The sequence below is a fragment of the Miscanthus floridulus genome, chromosome 17, assembly GCF_019320115.1.
Source record: "Miscanthus floridulus cultivar M001 chromosome 17, ASM1932011v1, whole genome shotgun sequence".
Taxonomy (NCBI): Eukaryota; Viridiplantae; Streptophyta; class Magnoliopsida; order Poales; family Poaceae; genus Miscanthus; species Miscanthus floridulus.
In genome coordinates, this window is record NC_089596.1 from 96,394,995 (window position 1) to 96,416,343 (window position 21,349).

At 47.1% G+C, this 21,349-nt stretch overlaps 2 protein-coding genes and 1 pseudogene across 2 annotated transcripts; 2 read left to right on the top strand and 1 right to left on the bottom strand.

Moving 5' to 3' along the window:
* Positions 1 to 1,989: 1,989 nt before the first annotated feature.
* On the bottom strand, positions 1,990 to 6,225 carry LOC136519118 (pentatricopeptide repeat-containing protein At1g10270-like). Its single transcript, XM_066512771.1, has 2 exons — positions 4,811 to 6,225; positions 1,990 to 4,647 (listed from the first exon to the last, which is right to left on the bottom strand). Exons 1-2 carry the CDS (start codon positions 4,894 to 4,896, stop codon positions 2,244 to 2,246), a joined length of 2,490 nt encoding a protein of 829 aa, XP_066368868.1. The 5' UTR covers positions 4,897 to 6,225; the 3' UTR covers positions 1,990 to 2,243.
* Positions 6,226 to 6,285: 60 nt separating this feature from the next.
* LOC136519117 (uncharacterized) lies at positions 6,286 to 8,805 on the top strand (annotated as a pseudogene).
* Positions 8,806 to 9,457: 652 nt separating this feature from the next.
* On the top strand, positions 9,458 to 12,262 carry LOC136519116 (probable ADP,ATP carrier protein At5g56450). Its single transcript, XM_066512770.1, has 2 exons — positions 9,458 to 9,831; positions 11,418 to 12,262. Exons 1-2 carry the CDS (start codon positions 9,460 to 9,462, stop codon positions 12,042 to 12,044), a joined length of 999 nt encoding a protein of 332 aa, XP_066368867.1. The 5' UTR covers positions 9,458 to 9,459; the 3' UTR covers positions 12,045 to 12,262.
* The last annotated feature ends 9,087 nt before the right edge of the window (positions 12,263 to 21,349 follow it).

The window sequence follows — 21,349 nt, forward strand, 5'->3', positions numbered from 1 at the left end:
CTTGCTTTGCAGTCTTCTTTGCCACCTTGTACTTCTCTATGTTGTCCACACTCCTGTCATGGTACAAGCGTCTATAGCATTCTTTCTTCTCCTTAATAGCCCTTTGGACTTCCTCGTTCCACCACCAAGTATCTTTAGCCTCGCGTCCCCTTCCTTTGGTTACTCCACACACCTCTGAGGCTACCTTCCGAATGTTGGTTGCCATCTTGTCCCACATGTTGTTTATGTCGTCTTCTTCCTTCCAAGAGCCCTCTTTGATAACCCTTTCCCTAAATACCTCTGATGTCTCCCCTTTCAGTTTCCACCACTTTGTTCTTTCAATCTTAGCTTGTTTATCCCTACGGGCACGCACCTGAAAACGAAAATCTGCCACCAAAAGCTTATGTTGAGAAACAACACACTCTCCTGGTATCACCTTACAATCCAAGCATGCTCGTTTGTCCTTTCTTCTTGCAAGGACAAAGTCAATCTGGCTACAGTGTTGTCCGCTACTGAAGGTCACTAGATGAGATTCTCTCTTTCTAAAGAAAGTGTTGGCTATCATCAGGTCAAAAGCTACCGCGAAGTCTAGAACTTCCTCCCCCTCCTGATTCCTACTACCATACCCAAAACCTCCATGAACTGCCTCGAAACCTGCGCTTGTAGTACCTACATGCCCATTAAGATCTCCTCCTATAAAAAGCTTCTCACTACTAGGTATAGCTCTAACCAGGCCATCTAAGTCTTCCCAGAACTGTCTCTTAGCACTCTCATCGAGGCCTACTTGGGGGGCATACGCACTAATTACGTTCAAGACCATATCACCAACGACAAGCTTGACTAAGATAATCCTATCTCCTTGCCTTCTCACTCCCACCACACCATTCTTGAGGCTCTTATCAATCAAAACTCCTACTCCATTTCTATTCGCGACTGTCCCTGTGTACCAAAGCTTGAAACCTGTATTGTCCACCTCCTTCGCCTTCTGACCCTTCCATTTAGTCTCTTGAACGCATAATATATTTACACGCCTCCTAGTCGCGGTATCAACTAACTCTCTTAACTTACCTGTAAGTGACCCTACATTCCAACTACCTAAACGGATCCTAGTTGGTTCGACTAGCTTCCTTACCCTTCGCACCCGTCGACTCAGATGCAAAGACCCTTGCTCATTTTTCACTACACCCGGGCGCCGATGTAGCGCGCCACTAAGGAAGCGACGACCCGATCTTTGGTCACTTGACACCATGCCCAGATCACGACACGGCGCGTCACGGGGGTGACGACCCGGCCCTTGCCCATTTAACACCATACCCAGGTTCCGATATGGCGCGTCGCTAAGAGGGTTACGCCCCAACGATTTTCTTTCGGGTTTCATCTCCATTAAAGTGGCTAAGTTTTTACATTGGCTCGCCACGCCTAACACAACCCTCCTCCTTTACCAGGGCTTGGGACCTGCTATGCTGAGACACCGTAGGCGCCCCACCATAGGCGGAGTTGATAGATGCTTGAAATATAAAACTTAAATGATAAGTTCAGTAACAATAACAGAAATACACACATAATTATATTTGTTGATACCTGGCCTATCTGTTCCATATAAAGTGGATGCTCTGAAACAGAAAGTTTCATAGGATCACTGATATTATCAATGATGTCAAACAGAGAAGCAACCTTTTGTAATTTCACAAGCCTGTAACTTGCTTTTTCAATATCAGAAGGAAGTGGATGAAGAGGAGTCTCAGTACATTAATGTATCTTCTCAGTGCTGCTTGATAATTGTAACGAGAAATCAAAATATAGAAATAAACAGTACTTAAGAAACAAGTTATGCACATATAAAGTTCTTTTGAGAATTTGCCAGAGATTCTAAATGAAGTAATTCCTACATCCACTAATCTGCATTGGCACACACTATGCCCAGGTTAGGAATTTAGGATCTGCCACTCAAAATCCATTGAGTTTTCCATTTTTATCTCATGCTGAACTACAAAAAAAAACATATTTCAATTTTTGAACCACATGTATATATGATAACTGATAAAACAATTCCTGATGCACCCATATCATGTCTGAGAAAGAGCGGAACATTAAAAGGAACAGCAGTGAGACCCATAGGAACAATAGCGAATTCTTCTTTTTTTTGAGGAAAACAATAGCGAATTTTGGTTCACATCTATTCATTACAATCTTAATATCTAAAGAACTAATTCATTCTATGACTCAAAAAGCTTTTGATTTGGAGCCAAATATGTTTGTAGCCCTCATGCTTTCAGAAATGCTAATTGTTGCCGGTCTTCAGAAGTGGTAGTCTCTTGATAGTCTTTAGACGCAGCAGTTTCAGAATCACCATGGCGAGCATCAAATCCCTGCAGACCATCAGATGGCACGTATCCAGGTTTCTGTCTATAAAAGCCATTGTTATTTTGGATATATGGCATACCAAAACTTCCCTGGTGATGTGGTAACTGAGATTCATGTGACTGCGCTTGAGGACCACGTCCACCATATCCCAGTTGCCCTTGGGTTGATCCATAACCACTTGAGCTCCAGCGGGTGTCATATGAGGGTTGGCTTGAAGCCACATATGCAGGTTGTGCTACTCGATTTCCAAATCCAGCCTGTTCTTGTTGGAGCTCAAAGCGATATCCTGACTGAGGCAATTGGGCACCATACCCAACTTGTGGTGGATGGTTGCTAAATTTTGGTTCTCTCTGGGGAGAACCAAACTGACCATGCTGATTTCCTATGTTGCTATATCCTGGTTCACCCTGAGAAGCACCAAACTGTGGCCGGGGTGTCTGAGATGAACCAGCTACAGCCTGTACAGGCTGAGGTGCACCATATCCAGGCTGCACTTGAGGAGCACCAAAACCTGAATTCCATGAACGAGATGAGCCAAACTCAGGCTGCTGATTTGGAGTGTTACTAAGTGTTGACTGTTGTGGCTGAGAGTAAACAAATTCAGGTTCCACTGCTGGAGCAGAGCTAAAGCCAGGTTGTTTTACTTGACCAGCACCAACTGCATTGCGAGAGTGATACGCAGTCCTCAACTGATACTCTGTCCTAGGCTGAGTTGTTGGCATAGGTTTTTCTTCAAAAGCTTTCTCAATTTCTTCCTGTCGACCAGCTTTCTTGAAAAAATTAACAACAGACTCACGGAACTCTGGAGGAGGCACAATACTACCTCTTACCATGTCCATCACTAGGCCCCTTGCTTGATCCAAGTCCCCTTCTTTGCATGAGGCTTTGACAAGGATTTCAAAAGTGGTCATGTTTGGTTTGATCTCCTTGTCAGGCATCCTCCCGTACACCTTCAAGGCATCATCAATCCGGCCAGCTTCTGTAAGCCCTTCAAACATGCGGTTGAAGAAACCGATATTGAACTTTGGCCCATGCTGCTTCCCATCTGCCATTTTGTAGAAATATTTCATTGTATCTTCCACACGGCCTTCCTTGAAGCATGAGTCAACAAGGTAAGTGTAGGTGTACACATCTGGAAGGACTGACTTCTTCTCCATCTCCTCAAAGAGCTTTTCTGCCTCAGCTAGCATGCCATTCTCACAGAGTTTGCCAATGATGTTGTTGAAGCAGCCGACGTCCATTTGGACATTCTTCCTGGGCTGGCGGTGGAAGACCTCAATCGCGTCCTGGAACTTGCCCTCCCTGAAGCACTGGTTAACCATGACATTGTAGGACTCGGCGTTGATGCCGATGAAGCTTGGCGGGGTGTGGTTGTCGATCATGGTCTCCCATAGGTCGTTGGCCTCCTTGTGTTTGCCGTGCTTGAAGAGTGTCTCAAGCAGGACGTTGCAGGTGGCCGGCGTCATCTTGAAGCCCCGATCAAGAAGGGACTGGTAGTTGTCCATGGCCTCCTTGTCCTTGCCCTGCCTCCAGTAGCCCTCCATGAAGGTGGTGTGGACAACACCGTCGTAGACAAGGCACCTCTCTGCGAGCTCGTTAAAGAGCTCGAAGGCCCTGCCCCAGTCGTCGAGGTCGATGTAGCCAGAGATGAGGTTGTTGTAGACGAGGGAGTCGGCGCCAGCGCCGCGGTCGAGCATCTCGCGGAGGAGGTCGAGGGCGTCACGGATGCGGCCAGCAGCGACGAGACCCTTGGTGAGGTGGCGGAAGGTGACGGCAGAGGGGGAGAAGGGCGCAGACGCGAGCATGTCGTGGTAGACCTGCACCGCGGTGTCGACGCGGTCGGCCTCGCAGTGTGCGAGGATGAGAGTGTTGTAGGAGACGATGTTGGGGACGATGTTGGAGCGGCGGAAGAAGAAATCAAAGAGGGCGACGGCGTCATCGTGGCGGGCGGCGCGGACCATGGCCGCGGCCACGGCGTTGCAGGTGAAGACGGTGGGCCGGACGCGCGAGGAGACGGCGGCGCGGGCGGCGACTGAGGCGCCGTCTAGATCACCCGAGCGGATGAGGGACTGGACGCGGTTGTGGAGGCTGAGGCGCGGGCCGGTGAGCGCGGAGGTGGTGTCTGGGAGGCGGGGCGCGTTGGGGTCCCGCGGAGGAGGCGGGCCGCGGCGGAGGGTGTTCATTGGAGGCTCGATGCGGAGGCGGCGCTTGCGGCGGCGGCGCTCGGCGGCGGCCTCCTCGGCGGACGAGAAGGCCAAGTGGCGGCGCCCCATGGGGGTGAGGAGCCCCGCAAGCAGTGGCGGATGCACGATGCGGGATAAGGGGCTAAAACAATGGAGACGTTGATTTACACGAAGATTTAATAGTGAAATCAAGCTTTTACTACAGTAATTAGGCTTGAAATCAAGAAATTAGGGGGCTGAGGCCCCAGCCCCCTGTGGATCCGCCGCTGCCCGCAAGGGTGGGTGGTAGTGAGGAGCAGATGGCGGGGGCGGGCGAGGGGTGGAGGTGGGCGAGGCGGCGGAGGAGCAGGACACGACGGTAGAGCGCCATCTCCCCTTTGGAGGAAGGGAACGAGCGTTGCGCTGCCTTGGTCGGCGCCGGCGGCGGAGGAAGGAAGGAAGGAAGAGGAGGCGGAGTGATCTGCTTCTGCCCGCCTGCGTGGGAGTGCCCTGCGGCTGCAAAACCCTCGCTGCCTAATGTGGGTGGGGCCACCGTTCGATCGTGTGTGCCGGCAGATCTGGACCGTCCAGAGCGGCTTCTTCGGTTCTTCCTTGGGTTCCTTCCCTTCTTCCTTCCCCTGTTCACTCCTTAACCACCTGACGGGGACCGCCTCTGCTCGCAACGCTTTTCCTCCCTCCTCCGCGACCGCGAGCGGCCCTCCGGCGAGACGCGTATCTCGTGGCCGCCAGCGCTTTGAGGCAGGGCAAGCTGGTCGGGGTTCGAGAGCTCCTCCCTCACCTGCCGTCCTCGTCCACATGCCGCTGGAGAAATGCCCGCAGTCCCCAGGTAGGAGGTCCCTCGCGGCCCGTGCGAGCTCGAGCGAGGGTTCCTCTGGTGACTGAATTCCTAACCGATCTGTTTCTTTCGGCCGTGGTTATGTGGTTCATGGCATGTTACAGAGTATAGAATCTGCATGTTCAACTCCCATCATACATGGTGGACTTCAGAATTTTAGTTACATAATTCGCGAGATTTGATCGGGTTTTCGAGCGTCGCAAAGCATGTGATGGCCACTTCACAAATGTTCCACTTTGCAATTGGTCAGATTATGAGTCCACACTGGGTTAAACAAGCTTATTTTAAGCCCTATATATGTGCTTTGTACTGACTCGGTTCATTATGTGAAAGGTTATGAGTATTGAGCTGTCAAAAGTCTGTCCATATTCAAAACCTTGATTTATACCTGATTACACGTTTGTTTCAGAATGTTGTTTCCTACTCTGATTTGTACTTGTATGACGATTTGAACATGTGGCTTACAGTTATTTGTGAACAAAGAGTTCTAATTCCAAACGAGCATGGGGAGAAGCTTGTTGGTTTATTACATCAAACAAGTTCAAAGAAACTTGTGATCCTTTGCCATGGATTCCGAGCCACAAAGGCAAGTCCGTACCATCCATGGGAAACTTTTGCATTTAAGTATATTAGACTAGATTAGATATTGAGTTTAGCCCTATGTTTACAGTCTTTTCCCCCCTACTTGTGTTGCTGCCATATAATATACCCTAGGAACAAAATAGTTTAATTGAGTATCTGATTCTCTTTGGTACTAATTCCCTGTGCATGTACTTTATGAGGATGTTGAGTGAAGTGATAAGCAGGAGTATAAATCCAGCTATTTAAACATCAAAGATCTGAAGATTCTTGTATGTCTCCATTTGGTAAGCCATTGTAACATCTTGTGGTGATCATGGATTCATGGCATATATGAGAGCATGGTATCAATGTCGTGGGAGATTTCTAATGTTACCGTTGAATTAAAATGTTGCCATGCCGTTTATAACATGCCAGCAAGTAGCTACAGCCTGCAGCTATCATTCTCCAATTCAATGTATAATTCTTTGAATAATTTCTGTTCTGAGAACCACGTTGAATTTGTCTTTCTGTTTATACTTATGTGTCCTCTTTCTCCTTTAAAGGGAAAGTGATGGTGAATTCCAGTATGGAAGCTACAGAAAAGAGGCAGCTAATTTGCGCTCTGTAGTATTACATTTCTCAGAACAGAAATATGACATAATTGCTCTTATTGGGCATAGCAAAGGTAGGAAAGCTACTGTTTATATGTATTAAGTTCTCATTTTGTGTTGATGCCTATCATGCACAGTATATGTTCATGCATAGAAAATTGCATTAACATGCAAAATTGGCATCAAAAGTCGGTTGGGATACAAACTTGAACTACTGCTTTCTGAGTTTGTTGCTTAGTGGAAAGGCAAGTTGAGGAACATTCACTATAACTGAAAGTAATCACTTAAGTAGTTTAGTGTTTCGTACCTGACATGCATATAGCTTCTGATCTCCATTCCTTGCTTTTTTCTTTTCTTTTCTTTTTTGTGTGTGTAAATCATATGTCAGGTGATCATGGTAGTAGACAGCACACGGCAGCCTCTATTTTTTTGTCCAACGAGGCAGGAGAACTGCATATCATTTCAGTATAACAAGGAAAAAATACGAGGAAAGGCTAGAGGGCCAGTTCCATAGATGTATAGTTGCAGGCGTGTCACTTAAACTAGAAAACCTGACCTCCACGGCTCCACCACACACACCCTGACCTAATTGTCAAGGATAAGCCACCTGATGAGTAGCTCGTGGAGGGCTGAAGCACCACAAGCTACTCTCATTCACCACCGACTGTAACACACCCTTAGCATTGCAGTGTTTCCATATCTCCCAAACCACCAGAATGATGAGGGAGTTGAGGCCTAAAATCCTTGGGCACACTTCTGACAGCACTATTCCACCAATTAGAGAAGCGCCTTGCATCAGGCTGAGGGGCAAGAGTTACCAGACCCCATTTTTGGAGGATGAGCTGCCAAACTTGTCTGGTGAAGACACAAGAGACCAGGATATGCCGGATTGTCTCCTCTTCTTGATCACACAGGGTACACGTAGTGGGATACGGCAGCCCTCATTTAGCCAGTCGATCGGATGTCCAACATCTATTCTTGATTGCCAGCCAAATAAAGAATTTGCAGCAGAGTGGAGCCCAAGGTTTCCAAATCCGTTTATATGGCGCAAACTTGATGGAACCAAAAGGGTAAGCATTATAAGCTGACTTACTAGTGTATGACCCTGGTTTAGTTAGGTGCCAAATTATCGGGCACATTTTGCCGAAGAGCAAAATTATCCACCAAGTCCCATAAATGGAGTTATTCGACAAGAACTTGTACAGAAAGTGCTCGACATTGCAGGAGAATTATTTTACTTGTCATTTACTCCTATAGTTCAATATACTTGGCCAAGTTTGCATGATCATTCCTTTTCCGATGATGTGTTTTCATCTTTGCGTGCCACCCATGCTTTTCATTCAGGTAACACACCATATATAGTATATGGTCTTACTACTTGTATTCCTTTTCTTCAGGAGGAAATGCTGTGCTTCTATATGCTTCCAAGTACCATGATGTCCCTATCATTGTGAACATTTCTGGCCTCTTTGCATTAGAGCGAGGCATTGAGGGGCGCCTTGGGAAGAATTACATGAGGAGAATAAACAAAGATGGATACATCGATGTGAAGAATAGAAAAGGTCTAGCCTTTCTTTACTTGATTGATATGGCATTCTTTGTCTGTTAATCTTATGAGTCTGATTCAATGGACCATCGCTTAGCTTTCTAATTAATTAGCACAGGGTGAGACAAATGCATCTGATCTAGTGTCAATCTTGGAAGTATCCAAAGTTAAACTATAGGGTCGGTGTTTCTGCTCACTCTTTCCAAGCCAGGACACATGGCAATGTAGTGAAACGATTATAAAGAGGATCATTCATCGCTATTGTTTTGGTGGTTGTGCAGGGGAGCTGGAGTACCGGGTGGCGAGAGCGAGTCTGGAAGACCGGCTTAGCACCGATACCCTTTTCTCCAGCGTCCAGCCGTGCCATAAGCAAAGACTGCAGGTGAGAGTGTGAGACACCTCTTACACACGCATGGACTGACACGGCTATATATACAGACACCTTCCGTTGATGGGGATGGGGGGGGGGGGGGGGGGGGGGGGGGGGCACACTCCTGTGATGTACTGATTTGTAGGGTTCTCACGATCCACGGCGCCAAAGACGAGATCGTCCCGGCGGAGGACGCCCGCCAGTTCGCGGCGAACATCCCCAACCACGAGCTGCGCATCATCGCAGAGGCCAACCACCGTTACACCGGGCACGGGGAGGAGCTGGCCTCGCTGGTGCTGGACTTCCTCACGTCCCATCTCCATCAGGGCACGTCGCGCTTGCGTCCGAAATTGTAGAGCACATCCACTTGACCATTTGCTAACAGACCTGGAGAGAGAAAAAAAATCCCCTGTTCCAATCCAAGATTGTGGATATGGTCTGTACTATCTGGATGTGTTTATCCACTACCAGAACCCGAGTTGCTAGAACATCTGCCGTCCAAATCAGCGTGACTCGCTGGCTCTAGATTTTCAAAAAGTCAGTGCCAGACTGCCAGGCATCTACTAGGAGTAATCCCCTCATCATTGCATTGCGCCCAAGAGGAGAGACCACCGGTAGCTTTGTGCACAGTGACAATGGCAGGTGGGCCCCGCATGGCAGGCCCTTCCCTATTCCCCTCTCCCACTCCCATGGAATGAGGAGAGGATAGGATCGATGCACGCACGGGGGACACGCAAGGCGAAAGCCATCCCGATGCGCTCGCGCCCAAGCCCAAGTGCCCAACCGACCCGAGTCCAAGTGGTGGAACGACCCGAGCCGAAACAAAGAGGCGCCGTCTGGTAGTGGTAGACTGGTAGTAGTAGTTGTTGTTCAGGGGGGCTCCTCCTCTAGGCGGTAGGCGCCGCGCCCGAACAGGCCACAGCCCGCAGCGCACAGCGCAGCGCAGGGGGTGGCGAGGAGGGCCAGAGGCTGGTGAGTCCAAACACCAGAGGGAGGGGGAGGGCAGGCGAATGAGCGAGGAGGCGGCGGCGGCGGCGGCGGCGCGGGCGGGAGTGGAGGAGTCCATCGGGCGGCGGCCGCGGCGGGATGGGCGCGGGGAGGCGGCGGCGGGGCGGGTGTGGGAGTTCGAGAGGGGTCTGGTGGCCGGGGCGCTGATGGGGGGCGCCGTGCACACCGTGGTGGCGCCGATCGAGCGCGTCAAGCTGCTGCTGCAGACGCAGGACGGCAACGCCGCGCTGCTGGGCAGGGCGCGCAGGTTCCGGGGCTTCGCCGACTGCGTCGCGCGCACCGTCCGGGACGAAGGTGTGCTCTCGCTCTGGCGCGGCAATGGCACCGCCGTCATCCGGTACTACCCCTCCGTCGCCCTCAACTTCTCACTCAAGGTTCCTTCCCTTCCCCGACCCGCAAACACCCCCCTTGCCGTGCTTTTATCTATTCCCTTTCTCGTTCGTGCATTACAAGTTATTACTCCATTAGTACACCTGTCATTTCCTTGAGATGGTATAGAGGGCATTGCATCAGATGCAAATATTATTAGGTTCGTGGTTCAACTCATTGTTTCGTCCATGCGCTTGGTGCGGTTTATGATGTCAGCCTGTGAGGAAGGTATGGGGTGGTAGTTGGTTTGCTTGGTTTAGGACTGTGCGGGGGGCATCGAGTACTGTCCGTGTTTATGCTTGCAGGTTGCAGTGTGTGGTGTGAATGAAAGAATATTAGGTCCCTGCATTTGGTTGTGTATGTTGATCTCTGTTGCCAACAGATGAGATTTGGTGGGATTTCACTTTCAACAGGTAAATATTTGCCACCACAAATGGAAAAATGGAATGAGAGAATAAAGGGATCATGTGTCTCATCATAAAGAGCACTACATACTACCAAGTACCATTGGAATAGTTATCGGTGTCTTTTGGGCATATATGCTTGCGCTTTATATCTATTTTTGACTTTGCAGTCATCTTTTTTTCTTCTGTCGAGGATCCGGGAGTTAAGGATTATTCATGATCAGAATTTTGACGATTGGCCCCTGGCTGGGATGGTGTTATGCTTGTTATGTTAATACTGTTCTGTTGTCATTTCTTGTTGGGCTGACCTACAATGAGTATTTGGTTTCATGATTCCATCAAAATTGTTTAGCATGTAAAAGAATCTGGGGGTTTACTTGTTGGTTCATTGGGTACTTATTCACCGTAATCTAGTGACATATGGATCCCTATAAACTAAAATTTATGTAATTGTTTATTATGAAAGCTTGGCTGTTAAAGTTTAGAACTGTCGAACAGCTTTGGCACAAGATGACAAAAGGCAATGCAGAAAGATAGTGCTTGTATAAATAATAGTTTCCACAACATCTATTGGACTTGCCATTTTTTCCATGGGTTCTGGAAGTAATGAATGGCATAGATTCATAATGCCGTACTTTGATATTTTATTGCAATGGCCTAACAGGTTTTGGAAGGTATGTCATGTTGTGAAGTGGACTCTTTAGTAGTTTTATGATTATTATTATTACTGACTGTGACATTCATAGTAGACATACTATCTATGTTTTACCAAGACTATTTATGTAACCAGTAGTGATACATAAATGTAGCTGATATTCTTTACCGTCACATAGTTTGAAAACCCTTCAGTTAGAAGTTAATGGATGTTTATGATTAGGACGCCAAATGATACACCATATTTGGTCGAAGTCTTGGAGACCAGCTTGAACTTACACTGTAGATGGGCATTGTCTTTCATAAACCCTATCATGTTTTTAAGATAATGCTGGCATCAGCCTCTTGCAACTAGCATGTTACATGTTCCTTGTACATGAGTACATATGTTCAATTTTCTTAATTTATCAATAAGTACATGAGTCAATTAGAAAGTTTGATGAGTATGTCTGATTTTGTAAGAGCATCCTATCACAAGTCACAACTCGTCAACTCGGATTGTTGTCTCTAACCTGTTACCATTATTCTTGCAGGATCTGTACAGAAGCATACTGAAAGATGCTGGAACCTCAGCAGACAATAAGTTCACTTCTATTGCTCTTAGCAACTTCCTTGCTGGTGCTGCTGCTGGATGTACTACCCTGGTCCTCATCTATCCACTCGACATTGCTCACACCCGTCTTGCAGCTGATATCGGACGTACAGACACCCGCCAGTTCAGAGGCATTCGCCACTTCATCCAAACCATCTACAAGACAAACGGCATCAGAGGCATCTACAGGGGATTACCAGCGTCACTCCAGGGGATGGTCGTTCACCGGGGTCTGTACTTTGGCGGCTTCGACACTGCCAAAGATGTCCTGGTGCCTCTGGAGTCCCCCCTGTGGCAGCGCTGGGTTGCAGCGCAGGCCGTGACATCCATGGCAGGGCTCATCTCGTACCCACTGGACACGGTGCGGCGAAGGATGATGATGCAGTCAGGGATGGAGGTGCAGATGTACAGCAGCACACTCGACTGCTGGAGGAAGATATACAGGCTGGAGGGGATCCGGTCATTCTACCGCGGTGCACTGTCTAACATGTTTAGGAGCACTGGTGCAGCCACCATACTCGTTTTGTATGATGAGGTCAAGAAGTTCATGGACAGGGGTAGGTTGTAACAGCTATAGAGGGGTTTCTTCACAGATTTTTGGATTCGATATGGGGAGTGGGATTAGGCCAAAGGTACAGGGAGCAGCAGCTCGAGCATTTTGTAACTGAATGCTGGTTTCCTCCTGCCTACTAACTAGCTCGATGTAGCCGAGCCTCAAGGTTCTGACTCGTGAACTGTGGCCTGTTTTTGTTATGAGAGAAAAATACTATAGATTCAGCTGATAAACCGGTCGTTCAAGCTCGGTCATTTCACGTCATCGTAGCTCTTGTTCTTTCGCCTGTGCTGATACGTGTGCTTCACCTCATCGATGTTCTAGCATACCATTGACGCTGCTGCCCCAGCATAAACTTTGCCCAAATGAATCTCATTAATGCCGCTTCCATCCTATCAATTCTTTTCTCATCTGGTCCCACTTGTTCCCTCAAACAATCGGGGCGCGTGAAATCGCTTGGCGATTTGTTTTTTTGACAGAAGCTTGACGATTTTTTCGTGGCTAGCTAAGAGCAACTCTAAGAGAGTTGCTATTTCTACTTTAAACTCTAATTTAGAGTTTCTGCTAAAAAAATCAGCCTTCGACAGTTGTTCTATCTAGGATTTCAAATTAGCTAACCAGTCATTCCGTCCTTCTTAGTGGCTAAAGAAAGCGAGCCTCCACGGCTTGCCATCCGCTGCCTCCCCGCGTGATTCCCGTGTAGCGTTCGTCCTTCCTGCACCCCGAGTCATGCTATCTCCACCTCTAGGCGGCCTTCTCTTGGGTGTCGCACGGTCGGAGCTCCGCGTCAGCGTCCGTGAACGCATGCGGGACGTGCAACTGAGGCCCCGCAGCAGCGTCGCGGAGCTTGCTGAGGCCGAACGAGTGCAGTTGCAGCGGGCGCGCCGTCTCCCTGTCGCTGGCCTTTATGCTGCCGTCTTTGTCAGCTATGGTGGCCGACGCCAGGCTGTTGACGAGGGACAAGAGGTAGCTCAAGGACACGAGCCGGCACAAAGAGCTTCACTGCTGTGGCCGGGACTGCGCAATGCTGTCGGAGGCCACCGCTGTGTCCTCCGCCGTGTGGCACTTGGTGGCCGACGCGACTTCGGCATCGTGTGAGCTGGCTAAGTTGAGCCATGTAGGAAGTAGCTAGCTTAGCTTGGTGCGTGTGCGTGCCAGCAACTGGAGGGAATCAGTTCAAGTACGAGACGGACGAGAGTAGTTGCCAAGTTGGTCAGTGCTTGTTGCCTGTTCGACGAAATGTGCCAACCAGTAGAGCTTGTTGCCCATTGACGTAGCGGGTTGAATGTTGAGATAGCTATTTTTTTAGAGAGCCTGTTGGAGTAGTCTAACTTTTTTTTAGGCATTTCTATTTTACAGAATAGCTAAATCAGAAATTTTGGAAAGTGTTTTTAGCCATTCTCTTGGAGTTGCTCTTAGGTGCCTCCCTCCTTTCTTCGTCTTCCGTGTGGACCTAGGCCGGCGACGTCGCCCGCCGTTGCGGACGCCCTGAGGGGTCTACGCCATGATTAAACCCATTTCACGTATTTGGCTACCTAGCTTCCGTACTTACTTGGCTTAACCGGTCCGCTGGCGCTCCTTAAAAAGAAGGGTCTATTTTGCCATTGAACTATCGTCAAGTTTGTTTATGCGCCCAGTTTGTTTGGGCTTATTTGGCTGATAAGCCATGGCTAAAAATACCGTTGGCTGGTTTGGTGTGAGAAAAAAATACTGTTTGTTGGCTGATAAGCCATGGCTTATAAGCCAAATACGACCAAGTGAACAGGCGGCTAATCGCTAAACTTGAAAACATGATTTTTTGTCCAGTCAGCTCTCAAAAGGCAGGTATACTTGGGCACTGCGCCCATTTGAACCCCCCCATTTTTTTTATTTTTAACACTTTTTAAACTATTTTTAAATCTGACATTGTTTTTTTAACTAACACTTTTGTACGTGCCTCTTCGCATGGCGTGGCGAAATCATTCTGCCGCGCCATGCATGGAGACGCGGCGAGGGTGCCACTATGGTAGTCAGCCACGGCGCTGACCGCTGACGCAATCGGGCTGCCGTGCCACCGACCACGGCACGGGGCTGACGATCCATGCATCACGGTGCGGCAGCCCCATGTACAGGCCTACGGCCCGGCCTCGCTTCCCTTCCTCTCTCTCTCTCTGTCTCACTCGGCCCGTTTGAACCGGTTGGAGAGAGGAGCCACATTGCGCCCGTCGCCGCGCAGCGCCCGCCACGCCCGCTGCCACCCTCCCTCACTCTTCACTGTCGCCGTCGCCCTCCCTCACTCCTCACAGTCGCACCGCCCCTCCATGTCTCCCCACTGCCGCGCGCCCCTCCCTTTATTCCCACTGTTGTGCCACCCGTCCTCGTCGCCAGCGCGGCGGCGCCCTGTCTCGCTGCCTCCCTGTGTCCCCATCCCCTGCCACCCCATGTCGTTCCCGTGCACCAACTGTAGGCGTTAAAAGAAGCCCGCCGCCGCCCGACCATTGCCACTGCTGGCCATCTCGTCTCATTTGGTGGATTGGGGTGAGCCCCAATCTTCCCTCTTGTTTGTCGAGGTAATGTTCTTCTGCATTTGTTGCTTCAATCAAATTTTTGTTAGCTAGGGTTAGGATTCAAATTTAGTTTGACTGGATAGCAATTTATATAGTTACTTAGGAAAGTTATTTAGTGAAGTTAGTAAAGTTAAGTTATTAATGGTTAGTTTTGCAGTTAGCTAGATAGGTATAGTTAGTAAAGTTACTCAGTATAGTTAGTATAGGTATTAATATTAGTGTAGTTATTTAGCATAGTTAGTTAGAATTGTTGGTATAGCTATTAATATTAGATTAGTTAGTATAGGTGTAGTTAGTATAGGTATTAATATTAGATTAGTTAGTAGACACGACGATTTCGACGATTTGATGAAGTTTCTTGAAATATTTTTGTAGATGGATTGTTGTATCATAGTATTTTACGGAGGAAGTATTAGGAGACAAGATGGTATGTTTGAGGATATTGAAGAAGAATTGGAATGGTTTGATGAACCTCCTAGCTTTAGTGATCTTTGTGTTCGTTTGAAGGGAAAGTTTGACGGTGATTTCACACTGAAGGGGAGGTTTGATAGTGAAAAGACTAGGTCACACTACGTGCTGATGCTCTTGAGCGACCATGCTCACTAGTCCCGCTACAATAGAGTAATTCAAGGTTCCAATGTGGCCATGGCTGAGGTGGTGTTGGAGAATGGGTACATGATGCATGGTCTCTAGGAGGGACCGTCCTTTGACGGTGATACTCAACAAGAACGTGGGGTCTATTTGGAACCAACTATGGGTACTATGGATTTAGATGGTCAGTTGACATAGGAGCAGCTTCATACAACTCTAGTAGGCTGTATAAGTAATGACTTTGATGTGAACGAGTTCGAACGGGAGCAGGAGGAGGAGGACAGGATCAGTGATGTAGTTACCAGTGATTTAGACGATTCGGATGATGAACAAGGAGATAGAGATGCTATGCCAACACTGGTTGATGCCATGTCAGTACCGGTTCATGCTATGCCATTACCAGTATCAGCTAAGGTACTTCATGCTATGTCGGCTCAGAGTAGACTAGTCATAGATTTGCTAGAGGACGATACCCCATATGATTCATGGGGTAGAATTAGCAAAGCACAGCAGTATAGTCCACCACCACCTTACACAACGACAGAGCTTATGCAACTGAGATCGATGAACGTACCTTTTAGTGGTGTTCTGAACTATAGGGATGTCAACATGATGGATATGGCAGTTTGTGACACCGGTCTGCAGATGTGTAGAAAATTATTGTATGACCATGAGAATGAAATCCTTATCAAGGGGATGATATTCAATACAATGTCATAGATGAAGTTGTTCCTTCAGGACTATGTTGTTTATCACCATAGGCCGTACAGTGTCACTCATTCGGACCAGATGTTGAGGTACCACGTGATATATAAAAATAGTTGTATGTGGAGGTTAAATGCACGAAAGAGACAGAGTGATGGCAAGTGGAGGATGAGTAAAGTGGTCGAACCCCACACTTGCCTATCAAATAAGGGGAAGAAAAATCATCAGTAGCTCACTGCACGTTACCTTACCCATCGTATATTGAGGCTTGTTGATGACAATAACGACATTTTGGTGTCTTTCTTACAACAGTCTATATCCGGATTCGTTAAGTATGATGTGAAGTACGGAAAGGCTTGGCATGCTAAGCAAATTGCCCTGGCGATTCGGTGGGGTAGCTGGGAGGAAGCATACAACAGGGTTCTCTGAATATTATATGCAATGCATTACTATAACCCTAGCTTGAAATGGTTTATAGACACCGGGGGATGTATTTTGAGAACCCGTTCGTGCAGACAGAACATGTATTCCAGTATTGTCGGCTAGTCGTACTTGTTAATGGCATGTTCCTGACCAGAAAGTACAGAGGCACCTTGATGATGGTTGTTGCTGTTGATCCGAAGGACCAGATAGTCCCATGGCTTTTGCTTTGGCAAAGGGAGAGAACAATGAATCGTGGTCATGGTTCATGCGGCTTCTACGTGTACAAGTACTTGGCCCATCTCGCACTACATTTAAAAGCAGGCAACAAAAATAACAAGGCTTTCAGTCACTCACTGGCACACAACATGGTCGTTCAAGACCTGCATGTACTCTTGCCTCCTCCCTTTCCTCCTTCATTGCCCTCTTGTTCTCTGCCTTCCTCCGTCTCTCCAACCCTCATTTGTCAAGTCTAACACTGATCGGTTTATAAAAACTACGCTGTCTATCAAACTCATGCATCTTCTTTACGTGGCCTTTAACGAAGAGCTCGACGAACTGAGGTCCATAACCAAACTTCCATGCAATTATTTGCTTCGTCTTGATTTCATCCAGGAACTTAGCTTGACCATCATAAGATTCCCACTTGCATTTCCTAGTGCTTTGTTCAAATGAAAAAATAGATTATAAGTCTTCACAGAAGAAAATATGATTCCATGTTTTTCACAACAGTAACCAACCTCATCATAGTCAACCATATGGCTGCACAAATGGCCTATTCTAAGCTCTGAAGAGACTAGGCCGTAATTGGTTTTAACACCACATTCGCATATGACAGGAGGTGCTTCGATGATTATCCTTTCTTCCTTCTTTTCCTTTGCCTTTGGCGGCTCCAGCCATTGATTCTTAGGACCATAGAGCCACTTCTTGAAATGACACTTCACAAATTCAAAGCACTAGAAGAGAATAGATTAGTACATGCACACATAGAGCTAAACATTTAAACAGATCCACTTTCCACTTACTTCGTATTCTCAGGGTTTATCATAGCTCGATCTCCGCAATCGCACATAGGAGGTTCCTCCAGTCATCTAACTGCGGCTAGGTGCTTCTCCTTAGCCATCATTGGCGAGAGGTTAGGGGGAGGTGGAACCCACCGCTCAAAGTGCTTACGTGGATATCTCCCTCTGCACCAATCATCGAAAAGGAGATACCTTGAGTCAAACTTGTCTAGACCGTCGATCCACTGAAAGAAAAAACACATCTCATAGGCCTACTGAAAGCTCTAGTTTGATTTTGGTGAATTGATAAAACTGTAGTTGCTAACCTAGTTTATCAAGTGATCATGCGATAGGTAACACACTCCAAGTGATGAAGCAAATAAAGATCATGGCATGATGATGATGATACCATGATGATGATCAAGTGCTTGGACTTGGAAAGAAGAAAGAGAAAAACAAAAGGCTCAAGGCAAAGGTATAAACCATAGGAGCTATTTTGTTTTGGTGATCAAGACACTTAGAGAATGTGATCACATTTAGGATTGATAGCTATACTATTAAGAGAGGTGAAACTCGTATCGGAATGTAGTTATCAAAGTGCCACTAGATGCTCTAACTCATTGCATATGCATTTAGGATCTAGTGGAGTGCTAACACCCTTGAAAATGTTTGTGAAAGTATGCTAACACATGTGCACAAGGTGATACACTTGGTGGTTGGCACATTTGATCAAGGGTGGTGAAGTTTGGGAGCAAGGGTAAGAAACTCCACCAGCGGAGTGTCTGCCCGTTGAGTGCAGACAGTCCGACGGTGCCACCGGTGCCCTAGACAGAAAAGACGGAGGTCACTGGGAGTGACCAGACGTTGGCCACGGTTGGACTGGCGCGTTCGGTCAGATGTATCAGCGAAGACGCTGGCGTCGGTCAAACGACCGGACGCTGGGTCGCTCTACGACCGGACACTGGCAAGGTGCGTCCGGTCAGTGCTGACGTACGCTGACGTGAGGCGCACATAGGAGACGTTGAATGACCGGACGCTGGGTGAGTCCGATCAGGCATGACCGGACGTGTTCGGTCATGAAAATTCATGTTTGGAACCTTACTGGAAACGACCGGACGCTGAGGTCCAGCGTCCGGTCACTTTCTAACTGACGCGTCCGGTCAACTGATGACCGTTGAAATCTGATGAACAGTATTTAAAGCAGGGGACATGTGGCGTGAATCACGTGACCAGACGCTGAGGGCCAGTGTCCGATCGATTAGACCGGAGTGTCTGGTCACCCCGCGTTGTGCCTAGTGAAAGGGTACAACGGCTCTATTTTATGGGAGCTTCTATTTAAGCCCCATGACCGGTTGAAGCTCACACCTTTGACCATTTTCATTGATATAGCAACCTTGTGAGCTTAGCCAAAGCCCTCCCACTCATCTCCATCATTGATTCATCATCTTTGTGAGATTAGGAGAGAATCCAAGTGCATTGCTTGAGTGTTTGCATCTAGAGGCACTTGTTGTTTGTGTTTCGCTGTGGGTTTCGCTTGTTACTCTTGGTGGTTGCCGCCACCTAGACGGCTTGGAGCAGCAAGGATCATTGAGTGGAGGGTGGTGATTGTCTCCAGCTTCAATCGTGGTGATTGTGAGGGGTTTTTGACCTTTTCCCAGCGGAGAGCCAAAAGGTACTCTAGTGGATTGCTCATGGCTTGTGTGATCCTCATATTGTGTTGGTTGTGCGGCACCCTATTGAGGGTTTGGTGTGTGAAGCCAATTAGCGCATGAACCTCCAAGTGAGTAAATCGCCACAACGAGGACTAACTTGCTGACAAGCAAGTGAACCTCGATAAAAAATTATTGTGTTCATCATTGATTCCGAGATGATTGGTCTTCATTGTTATTCATCCTTATGATTGATTGGTTCCTTCATCAACGCGGCGGTATAATCTTCTTGATCACTCTTTTTACATTACTATAAACTAGTTGTCAAGCTCTTTAGTGTAGCTAGTTGTGAGAGCTTGCATGCTTGGTTGGTGTCGCTCTTTAGTTAGCCTTTGAGAGCACACTAACATAGAGTAGTGTCATAGCTATTGTGTGAATAGACACTATCTAAACTAGAATTGTGATAGGTGGCTTGCCTTTTGAGTAGGCTAGTGCAACACTTACTTCACCTCATAATTGTCTAACTGTTTTGTTAAGTGTTGTTGTAGAAATTTTTAATAGGCTATTCACCCCCTCTAGCCATTAGGACCTTTTAAGTGGTATTGGAGCCGAGGTCACCGTGATTTGAGCCTTAACAACCTTCGATGTAAAAATAGCTCAAATCAACAACACCAAGAAGCCACCTCAATTTGATAGCTCAAATTATCCTTATTGGAAGGCTAAGATGACAACATATATCAAGTCAATCAATAGAAAGATTTGGAAGGTGGTAGAAACAAAAATTGAGATTGAAGATGCTCCCACCGCTGCTGAAGAAATACTTCTCCAAAACAATGACATTGCTCTTAGTGACATACATGATGCTTTGGATGAGAGAACCTTTGAGCAAATAAAGAACATTGAGAGAGCTCATGAGGCTTAGAAGAATTTGGAGGAATCATTTGAGGGCACTCAAGCCGTGAAGGGTGCAAAGGCATATATTCTTAAAGAGAAGTTTGCAAGCTTCAAGATGGAGGATGAAAGTGTGCTGGACATGTTCCATCAGATGGAGGTGATTGTCAATGATCTCAAAGCACTTGGTGAGAAGGTAGAGGACAAGGATTTCTCTAATAAGTTCTTGAGATGTTTACCCGTAAGATTTGGCATGTTGGTCACCTTGCTAGTAAGGACCGGGTTGGATACAATGACACCAAACCAACTCTTAGGAGATATTATGACCGATGATGCTTATAGAGATGATGATGAGAAGGAAGAAAAGAGGGAGAAGAAAGATGACAAGAAGAAGAGCATGGCATTCAAGGCCACATCATCCAAGGGCAAAGCCAAGCAAGAAACATCAAGTGAAGAAGATGATTTATGGGATGATGATGATGATGAGAAGATGACCCTCTTTGTTATGAGATTTGGCAAGTTCATGGTGAAGAAGGGCTATCGTGCTAGAAGAAAGAAGTCTTCATCCAAGAACAAAGAAGAGTCAAGAAGGTGCTTCAAGTGTGGAAGCAAAGATCATCTTGTTGCTCAATGTCCATACAATAGCGACAATGATGATGACAATAAGAAGAACAAGAAGAAGGACAAGAAGGAAAAGAAAGAGAAGAAGAACAATATGGCCTTCAAGAAGAAGAAGGGTGATTCATAAGTAGTCACTTGGGATAGCGATTCCTCATCAAGTGATGATGATGATGATAGTGATGATGTCAAGACCACCAAGAAGAAAGTTCTTGCAAGCATTGCTATGTGGCAGAACCACCCGAAATAGTGTACTTATAGAGGCGCTCGTCTTCCACCAGACACTAAGCACCCCGAGAGCAACTACAGCGAGCGGTGTCCGTCAGGCACACCCCGAGGGAGAACCCGAAAGATCCACATTTTTCCCAAGAATCCAATAATGAGAACGAGTTACAACATAAGTTCATTTCATACATTAGAGTTTCTTAAAAAGTACATTATTACAATACCAAATACAGAGTGCGGAACGATAAACAACGGCATATTAAAAGATAACATCTAACAATAAGAATAAGATAACGAGGATTTTGTCTGAGCCCACCAGAAGAATCTTCCACACAAGGTACTCCTCAAGCATCACCTACAGCAGGGGTAAATAAACCCTGAGTACACAATGTACTCACAAGACTTATCCGACCAGTGGAAATACTTTTCTGACTCCAAGGAATATGCTAGGCTTTATGGTTGTTGGTTTTCTTTTAGCAAAAAGCAATACTAATAGTGAGTCCTTATTGATACATTATTATCATCAGCCGTATTAAGTTTTCATCTAGGCAATCTATATAAGCACATGTTCTACTTTCAAGCAAGAGTTGAGCAATCGATACTGTTTCTTCTCCCTTTTTCCACTTCTAGTTCTTACTACGGTGCTAAACCACAGACAAGCCATACCGGATAAC

Bases quoted from the DNA above. Each gene is read 5' to 3' on its own strand.
- LOC136519118 (XM_066512771.1), bottom strand. From the start codon at position 4,896: ATGGCGCTCTACCGTCGTGTCCTGCTCCTCCGCCGCCTCGCCCACCTC. The intron at 4,648-4,810 runs ACCCACCCTTGC...CCGCATCGTGCA, and splicing joins GCCATCTGCTCCTCACTACC to TCCGCCACTGCTTGCGGGGC.
- LOC136519116 (XM_066512770.1), top strand. From the start codon at position 9,460: ATGAGCGAGGAGGCGGCGGCGGCGGCGGCGGCGCGGGCGGGAGTGGAG. The intron at 9,832-11,417 runs GTTCCTTCCCTT...TTATTCTTGCAG, and splicing joins CCCTCAACTTCTCACTCAAG to GATCTGTACAGAAGCATACT.